This window comes from Asterias rubens, unplaced genomic scaffold (assembly GCF_902459465.1).
Source record: "Asterias rubens unplaced genomic scaffold, eAstRub1.3, whole genome shotgun sequence".
NCBI classification, from domain to species: domain Eukaryota; kingdom Metazoa; phylum Echinodermata; class Asteroidea; order Forcipulatida; family Asteriidae; genus Asterias; species Asterias rubens.
The window spans coordinates 20,701-30,989 of record NW_022985763.1 but is presented as its reverse complement, the minus strand read 5'-3'; the positions used below and the strand labels follow the sequence as shown (position 1 = coordinate 30,989).

General features: G+C 40.4%; 1 protein-coding gene across 1 annotated transcript; it reads left to right on the top strand.

The window, feature by feature from the left end:
• Positions 1–890: 890 nt before the first annotated feature.
• LOC117306661 (pyruvate dehydrogenase (acetyl-transferring) kinase isozyme 2, mitochondrial-like) lies at positions 891–9,919 on the top strand (the record flags this gene model as incomplete). Its single annotated transcript, XM_033791148.1, is given in 13 exon segments — positions 891–1,032; positions 1,405–1,470; positions 3,740–3,803; positions 4,463–4,583; positions 6,451–6,537; positions 6,844–6,906; positions 6,909–6,931; positions 7,349–7,414; positions 7,862–7,920; positions 7,922–7,961; positions 8,102–8,214; positions 8,996–9,110; positions 9,686–9,919. Coding segments are annotated over 13 exon segments (1,118 nt in total), but the record flags the coding sequence as incomplete, so codon positions are not given.
• Between the last annotated feature and the right edge of the window lie 370 nt (positions 9,920–10,289).

Genomic DNA, 10,289 nt, shown 5'->3' with positions numbered 1-10,289 from the left:
CCAGGTCTGTACAATGATCAATTCCAACACATCAGCCTGCTGTCACAATTTACACTTAAATGCACGCAATGCATTTAAACAACAGTATTTCACTTTCTTTTTATACTAGTAAATCACATTAACCTTCACTTTACAAGAAAGGTAAGGAGAGGATGGGCACATCAGATTCTCAACCGGTGACTGTATTTCTGTTGACATTGAAATGTTGTTTTTGATACGATGAGAAAGCCATTATTAGACCCTCATAATTACTGGACTTGTGTTCCACAAGCATGAGTGAAATAGATCAGCCGTAAGTCTTGCACGTTCTTTTCAAATGTTGGGGTCTGTTAAACAGCAACTTTATTTCATTCTAAAAAAATTAACACAAAGTGGGCACCGAAGGTTTCCGAAACATACCAATCTGCAGTTCTTTTTGCACAAGACTTGCTTGACCTGTTCAGGGTAATATGGCACTTCTGCATGCCTTGCAACAAAGTCTTCCTCCAAACACAATATATAAAAGTTGCCACAACCCAGTATTTGTGCATTTTAACATTTCATTTTTGTGTATCATTTGTTCATATCCACAACACATTCTTGAAATTTGAACCTTGCTACGTGAACAATGGCCGACATTTCTCCCAATCAAAGTAAAGTCTGTCTAGCGCCAATGTGGCTCACCATGCTGGTGCTGATTCCTGGTTTCCTTTGCAATTAGACCACTTGAAATATGATACCATCTCAGGTAACTCCTCGACTCTCGCCGGTACCCATTTTATTCTCCTGGGTCGAGAGAAGCAATTATTAGTAAGTAGCTTGCTCAAGGACACAAGTGTCGTAACTGACCAGTGCAGGATTCGAACCTGGTGGAATAACCTGACATCATGTTTGTTGTCCCTTCTTTGCAGGTCTAAATGAAGCCAATGAGAAGAAATCGTTCATGTTTCTTCGGCAAGAATTACCCGTCCGGATCTGCAACATCATGAAAGAGATCAATCTCCTACCAGAGAAACTCCTCCAAATGCCTTCAAGCAAAACAGTCAAATCATGGTATGAAATTTTTGAATGAGACTATAAGTACAGAACTGTCAATCCTATTTGGGGTTATGACCAGGGCCCAATTTCATAGAGCTGCTAAGCACAAAACCTTGCTTCTTAGCATGAAATTTCTTCCTTGATAAAAATAGGATTACCAACCAAATGTCCATAACTGAATACCACACTGGTAACAAGCAATATGCAACAAATACAAACTTTGCTGGTTTAGGGAAGACATTTTATGCTAAGCAAATTTTGGTGCTTAGCAGCGCTATGAATTGGGCCCAGGTGTGGTGAAGAATGTTGAAAGCTCTTAGGCAGATGATTTCTTCATTAGAATTGTGATTGTTATTATTATTATTGTGTACACTTTTGTGTTTTCAGGTACACACAGTCTTTGGGAGATCTCTTGAGTATCGACAGCACAAACGACTCTCAGACAATGCAACAGTAAGTATTTCACACACTCACTAGATGATAGACCGCTATTGATATCAAATGCAATCTTTAGACATTTGATTCTACTGGGTTCATTGTGTTTTGAGCTTTTCAGAGGGAACATTGAGTTGCAGTTTTTCAAGAAAACTTGTTATTGTTGTTGTAGTTTACTTTCTTTAATCAGCGCTGTGATAGTCCACAATTGATAAGCTCAATGCTGATGCAATCATGAAACATTGATGCCACTGTATTGGAGTTCAAATACAGTAGACTTATCGCAAATACGTGCACTTGGTATGCGGGCATTGGGGTGGAATGAGGTGCATGCTGATTGCTACTGTAGCTAGACCAGCATGCCCCTCATTCAACAGTTTTTGCTTGCACATGGGTATTTGCGAAAGGTCTATGGTGTTTTGTTCATCTATGGGACAAATGGCATCAGAGACAAGCCAAGGGTGCAATTTTTCAAGAAAGAGTGTCTTTGTTTTTTGTATTTTCACCAATTGTTTACATTTGTTTACCCTTGCCGTGTGATAGACGGATAATTGACTCATCGGCACAAATGTAATCTTTAGACATGTTCAGTTGATGCTACTGTAATCGGGTTCGGTGGAAAATTGCATCAGAGGGAATCCAAATTGCCATTTTTTCAAGAAGATTGTTATTGTTTTTTTTGTGGTTCTCACAAGTGTTTACAATTGGTCATGTTGTTTATCTTTGCGGTATGATAGACAGATAATTGACAAGGCTCGAATGCTGATGCAATCATGAAACAATAAAATGTCACTGTACTGGGTCATTGTGTTTGTAGAGTTGGGTGGGCTACAAAAGGGTGTACAAACAATCCATGGACCCCATCACACAGCAATAGGTACTGCTTTTCTACAAATTGGTAGAACTTTGACCAGAAACACAAAGAAGATAGTATTAATGACAAGTTTGTTTTCCCCCAAATGTTTTAGTCGGATTACACAGCCCTTGTTCATGAGATCATCAAAGAATTCTGCATTTTGTTATGGTCAATGGGTCTATTGTAGGCTTACAGGACTTTGCAAACTTCCTACATGTTGTATGCTAGCTGTGTAATAAAAGTGCTTAAGAATGTTCAATAGACCTACTCATGATGCATGCAAGGAAAAAGTCCTTGCTAACCTGCGAAATGTGCTTACGCTGAGCATATTTTCCTGCTAACTGTAAACACAGATTTTGACAGTAATACCAAAGTGGGATTGGACCCTGCACGTACGCACAACATTTTGACCTTTCCAGTGCAGTGACGTACTAGTTTGTTTGCCTCCAAAATGTCAAAGTCCATAAACATAAATCAGCTTCTGTTATCGGTGAAAGATGCCAAACTATTATATACCTTTATCCTTGATTCTTTTTATTGTTCTGCAGAGAATAATTTGGGGGTCGGATAGAGATGGGTTGATCAAGCTTTGCACTTTAGGATTATAGAAAAAAAAAATTAATTTACTTTTAAGTTTGAGTACGTCATGTTGATTTACTGAACTGCCATATTTCTTCTAATTTTGAATATTAATTTTGGTTTTACCCATACACCGACGTGTGTCAGCACAGTATACTCGGCACTTTCCTGAGTCCTGTGCAAAAAATATCACAGGCATGTTACTCGGGTGGGATTCGAACCCACGACCCTTGCAATTCTAGAGCAGTGTCTTACCAACTAGACTACCGAGGTTGCCCGTAGCTAGAGGCAGTTCGAATCCTAATTTTGAGTTTTAACAACTTTAAAAGCATTTTTTTTGAAGACGATCAGGGCTCCGTTTTACTGGGCTGCTCAGTTACACAACAAGTTTTGGCTCAGTAGAATAAGGTTACCAGCCAAAATACTTCACCAGACACATCGTCAAGTTTCGCTTAAAGATGTTCCCCTTTAAAGGGGTTGGGTCCTTTTTGTAACACAAAACACAATGTCCACATATTTTCATTAAACTTACACAGTTTAAAGATAGTGAGGGTAAAAAGCTCAGCACCTCAGCAAGTGATATTTTAAGAGAAGCTTTTGTACCACCATTATCTTCAAGCCTTGTAAGTTTTATGTAAATCTGTGGACATTGTGTTTTGTGTCGGTACAAAAAGTACCCAAACCCTTTCAGCAGCTCTATGAAGTTGGGCCCAGAAAATACTGATTGAAATGTCAAGCTGTTGGTTCTTTTCAGGACCACCACAACTCAGAGATAGTTTTGTAGTATGGTGTCTTCTCAAACCATACTAGATTAACAACCTTTAAGTGATTTTATTTTTTGTATCATTGCAGGTTTACAGATAAACTGATAACAATACGAAACAGGCATGCAAATGTCGTTGAGACGATGGCACAGGTAAGTGAACCGTAACCTTCACACTAACTATCGAGACCTCAATCTCATGCAAAGTTTGATTTTGAGGTTTACCCCAAGTCATTTTTTGTGTCATTCCCCCCCCCCCCTGCAATGACTTAAAGGCACTGGACATCTTTGATAATATTCAAAGACCAGTATTTCCACTTGGTGTTTCCAAACATGCGTAAGGCAGCAATTTACTCAATTTACTGGTCATACAATTTAATAGAATAGTGAAAGAAAAAAACACTCTTGTGGCCCGTGTGTGCTTTCAGATGCCTAATGAAAGGCCTGAAGTCTTTTACTATTTGAGTGAAAGATTACCTCTTTCTCAATCACTACATGGTATGATACTTCAGAAGGAGCTGTTCCGCACATAGTTTCATTCTATCAAAAGCCCTCCATTGCTCATTACCAAGTAAATATTTATGCTAACAATTAGTTTGATTAATTACCAATAGTGTCCGGCCAGTGCCTTTAAGGATTTTTACTGTTTTCAAAAAATACATGTTTTGTGTAAACTTTACTTTGCAGAACAATCTGCTAATTACTGTGAATCGTTAATTAGAAATTACATCTGGAACATCCTTAAAGTAAGACCCAGTACACAGTGTTGAAAATGGGGTTTCAGTTTCTCTCTTGTGTTCCCATGGTAACAGGGCGTGTTGGAGATGAGGCAGAGTTACGAAGTTGAACATTTTGAGGAGAGCACGATCCAATACTTTCTCGATCGTTTCTACCTCTCACGTATAAGCATTAGAATGCTCATCAATCAACACAGTAAGTGTTTTCTTCCTTTGTTCACTGGTATCTTGCTTAGTTTCTGCTAAGCAGGGATTTGTTAAGCAAAATTATCTGCTTTAGCAGCTCTATGAAATTAGGCCCAGGTTGTTCACTGTAGATCCGTGTCATATCAGTTCATTGAGTACATAGTTGTACATGTACATGTACATGTAGGTTCGAGATTCAACTGAAATTAATCTTCATCATCTTTTACATACAAAGTGTTGACAATAAATCATATCTCGGGTCAATGTATTGCTGCAGTAACCTTGGTTGCAAGGGTCCCCCCACACAAGTCTTTAGTGTAAATATTGCCTGGACAATAAAAAAACAACAATCGTTAGAACTGATGTCCGGGTGAAGTTGCAGCTATTTCCTGCAGGGTCATACCATTGATAAATGTTTTGTAAGTCGGATACAACAATAGGAGTGTCGTCTAGGAAGTGGGAGGGCCACAGTCTTCGTTTGAGAGATTCAGCTCTTTTTTTTGTGGGACATTAGCATCACATGGAATTTTTTTAGATGATTTCCATGTTCGCGGTGTCTTGGTACCCCCGCTAAAGAAATAAATTCAAACTGCAGGGCAATCTCGATGGTCCGTACATGTAGTTGATAAGACATCTGCTCTAGATTGGCAAAGGTAGTTGGTTCAAATCCACCCTAGTAATCAGTAGTCTGATTTTTGTTTACAGAACTCAGGAAAGCACGGAGTATACAATGCTTACACACATCGGGGAAAGGGTAAACCACATAAAACACAGGATTCCTTGCTGTGAAGCAGATCGAGTCTATTATGGGCCCTGGTGCAATTTCGTTGCAATTGGCAGGGTGTGAGATGAACCAGATTGGTTTAGCTTGCCAGATACAGAAAAAAAAAAGGACAAGGGAAATGAATGCCAGCTGTCCAACTTTCACTTGACCCTTCCAGTCTTATATGGGAGGCCAAGGTTGTTGATTGTGGGGGGGGGGGGCCTTGCACTTGCAGAGGAAATGACTGAGTCATGTGAAATGATAATGGTTGACCTGGCCCTAATTTTATAGAGCTGCTAAGCACACAAATTTGCTTAGCATGAAGTTTCTTTCTTGATAAAAAGGATTACCACCCAAATTGCCAATTGTTGCACATTGCTTGTTACTGGTATTCAGACTATTGTTTGCTTATCCTGAATATCACGTGGAAGTTTGGCTGGTAATCCTGTTTTTATCAAGGTAAAAATTTCATGCTTGAAGCAAATTTTTGTGCTTAGCAGCTCTATGAAATTGGGCCCTGACCTGTTTTTTTTTGTGGTGCGGTTCTATGATAACTCCATCGTTTTCATGGCTATTGTGACGTAAGTGTAAAAACCTTGCAAAATCATCCTGTGCATGCAGATGTGGGTTTCCTGTTTCACAAGAAAATGTCACTGTTATGTAATCTACCGGTACTTCACGAGTTGATCACTCCTACCATGTACTTATATGGGCACTAACTATATATTTGTCAGCGTTCTTGCTTAACAGTGGTCCACTGGCCAAAATGTCAGTTGGCTGCTCAGTGTTAGAAAGTACCATGTGTTTGTTTGAAAAATTATATGGACTAGTGAATTAATGAAATAACAAGATAACTGGTCCTGCTGGCGAGTAAAAACATTTCGATCAGTATGCTCTGATCGTCTTCTGGAGAAAGAAGACGATCAGAGCATACTGATCAAATCGAGTTGAAACCAACGGTTCTTTTCAGAACCACCCCAACTCATTAGAGATAGTCACTACATGGTGTTACCGCAAACCTTTCTATATTGCTCCAAAGTGTTCCCAAAAGTCTCCCATTGTTGTAATAATATATAGTTTTGATTGTTCCCTTTTTCCCTTTGTCTTCATGCAGCGCTCATCTTTGGCTGTGCACCCAATTCACATTCTACACACATCGGGAGCATTAATCCAAACTGCGATGTAGTGTCCGTCATCAACGGTAAACAATACCACCACCCTCCTTTTATCACCTACGGAGCTCCGCCCATGAAATGGAAATAATTTTAGACATTTACAGCAGAGAAATGTGGACCTACTGAAGAGAGCAGGGGTGGCTATTTCCGGGGTATGGCAATCTACCGGGGCAGATCTGATGTTAAGCGATCATGTGAAAAAGGCCCGCCAGTATTCCCCGGGGCAAGCAACCCCAAAGAGTACAGTTGTGAATAAGGAATAGTCATATGATAATAATTTTAAAAAGGCCATGAGGACATTTGACCCAAACTGTTTTTTTTTTATATTACAGATGCATACGATGGTGCAAAATACCTTTGCGATCAGTACTACCTGGGGTCTCCCGATGTGAACGTCAATGGATTGATGGTAAGTGCTTTGTGGCAAAAAAAAAAACACCTAAAAACCACACCCTCCTACATGTAACTCCTTAAAGACCAGCTTGAACAAAAAAAACGGCAACAATCATCTTTGCTGAAATTCATTTAAATGTTTGCAATCACCAAGAAAATTCAGTTCAAATTAGACTAAACAGATTTGAAATGTAATATTTTATCGAGTTCAATGGCTGACCTACATGTACGCATGGTGTATTTGCTAATAGACATTTCAGGCTATTTAATCACAATTTTGAGATTTTTCAAAAGCAAAAAATAATCTGAAATCAGACTAAAGTAAGAAGAATAGTTTAAATACATGTAGCATTCTCTTTGAAAACAGTAGCTCCAGTAGCTGTTTTTGGAACGCTTTCTTAAAATGATTTGTGCCTTTTTTCCTTTTCTTTCAGCTCGCGATAGACTGATGGCATCACAATGGTGTACGTGCCTTCACATTTATACCATATCTTATTTGAACTGTTTAAGGTAAAGGCAAAGTTCTGTAGTTTTACCCTTTCCTTGACATAGGGGTATTTTGTCGACTGAGCTCGTACCCACTCTTCTCTACCATTGGTGACTTTTGTCATCCGAGCTTACAAACAAAAAAAACACTCAAGCCTTCACACAAAGACCTTCGGATGGGACGTAAAGCTGTAGGTTATGTGCGTTATGTAATACACATAATAGAACTCAGTGTACTTAGCGTAAAGAGAAGGGTTGGCCCAGGTGTTCCTGGTCTGATCGGCTGCTTATTGCACCACAGCATACCTTGCACTATTTACAAGGTGCTATAAAGGAAAAGGTCTCATACTTCAGCATAGCTCGAACCTTGCAGGAAAGAATACTCAGTGCTTTGATACACCCCTAGGGATGCGATAAAGAATCCAGTATCTTGAGATTTTAAGAATGTCATCGTTTTTTTGGTCCATACAGAATGCCATGCGCGCCGTCATGGAGCATCACGGTGACTCAGTAACGGACTACCCTAAAATAATGTTCTAGTCACCAAGGGAAACCAGATGTCACAATAAAGGTAAGACATGAAGAAGATACCATTTCTTTGTAGGGGAGTATTTACATAAAATGCCTCAAATCATATTTAAGTTTAGATTGACAAATAAACTGCAAGAAGGATGTTTTTCATGGATATTTTTTATTCTCTGCTCCTTGCAGTTAAGCGACGAAGGAGGCGGTATCCCAAGGAGTCAAATCGACAAGCTCTTCAACTACATGTACACCACTGCTCCTCATCCACCCAAGCCGGGCACCACCACCATTCCTCCATTGTAAGACAGTCATCCAAAACCATCCAACCCATCCCCAAGCTCCCACTGCGCCTGTTGACGCAATTACCCACGACCCAAACACATGCTAGCTCTACTAGCGACAGGTCGTACATCTCTACCACCGACAGGTCGTACACCTCCTGTGCCATGCTGGGACAGATAGACAATGATGTCAGCCATTTTGACAGGGACACTGACAGTCCCTACAAAGACTTGAGCCAATCTGATGTTAGTTTCTCTTGTAAGTTAAACACCTATGGCTCCAATTTCCTCCAAGTATGCCACTCTGTTTGGACTTTGCAAGGATCATTAAGCCTGCTGTCGATTTTCACTAAACTCCTCCTAATTTAGAATTAATCTTGGGACGAGTTAAGTTTTGTATGCATACACGTGAGGGCGCATTGAACCCATCCTAAAATCGGCTGCTAGCCTCAGCTACTGGTAAATCCAAAAGCTCACAGGTTTACAACTAGTGCCATAATAATAACAACAGTTGTTTTTTATATAGCGCTTTACACACCCGAAAGGCATCTCAAAGCGCTTTACCCTGGTCACTGGTCCATTAAGTTAAGTCCTTAAACCATCTCAGCTCCCAGGGGAGTATACAGCCTGTGCAGCGAGTATGCGCTACTACTAAAGCTAAATCAATCACAAGAACCACCTCTAACCTCACAAGTCATACTTACAACTTCGAATCCAGTGCCCTTTCGACCAACCAATTTTTGTTTGTCTGTTTTTTTTTTTCTTCATTATATTATTTTTGGTGGTTTTCTTTCATACAGGCTGGTTACGGTTACGGCCTGCCCATCGCCAGACTTTATGCCAAATATTTCCACGGAGACCTCACCCTGTCTTCGATGGATGGCCATGGCACTGATGCCGTCGTCTACCTGAAGGTGAGATGCAATACTTATAATCATTATTTGCGAGGCACTGTCTCCAATTCGCCAAACTGAAGTAGAACCAAGTTAAGTTCCTTATCCATAGATGTTGAGACGCATTGGTCGTCCGAACTCGAGAGAATCCTAGTGTTTCATGAAATCGGCTGCTGGACACCTTGGTTATTGTTGTCAAAGACAGTAATTGTCAAAGGCAGTATTCTCACTTGGTGTATCCCAACATATGCATATATAAAACAAATCGTGTATATTTGGACTCGATTGGCCATTGAAGTTGCACTGTACGCTCAGTGCCTTCCTGATATATAAAAAAAAAAAAAATCCACTGGCAAACTACTCGGACGGGATTCGAACCCTCTACCTGGCATTGCTATAGAGTAGATGTCTTACTACTAGACCATCGAGCAAGCCAGTTGGCTAAAGGCAGTTTGAATCATATTACCCGGTACAAGAGTTAGCTGCTGGTACCACAATGATTCAACAAGATCTGTTATTTTTGCATACGGGATAAAGAATATGTTTTTTATGAGAAAAATAAACAACTCATTTGTTTTCTCTCCGTTTCTTTATAGGTCCTTTCAAGTGAAGCCAATGAGCTCTTGCCAATCTATAACCGAGCAGTGTCTCGTATGTACCAGTCGACGACCTCCATCAGTGACTGGAGTTCACCAGCGGGCAATATCAGGCCATTCAGCACGGCCACTAGAAGAAAGCCGTCACCAATTAATTAGAGTACCTCAAGATCAGGGCTCTGCTTATCGCTGAATTCTGCACTTACGAGCACCATTCTCTGCTTACGCGCAAGCACTGAATTCTGCGCTAGTTGTTTAAGCGTAGATACTTAGTAACATGAAGTATGCATGCGCACAAGCCAAAATTGCCCACTAACCAGTGAAGTATGCTTGACGTGAGCACAGAATTCCCTGCTTCCGTATGCGCCGTTTCTTTGCTTTTGGTATGCAGAGCCACGAATTGGACCCAGACGGAAATTATGTTGCTGCCAAAGGCCCTAAAAAACGGGTTTGCTTTGAGAGTCGCTCAAGACAGTACTGGCTAATAACGGGGAAATGGCTTGGGGATGCTAGGTGGGTGCAGACTTACTGGGTAAAATTGTAGGCGGACTCCCCGAGTCTCTTACTCCGTTTCGGAAGAGACCTGGGCCCTTTCTCAAACCCT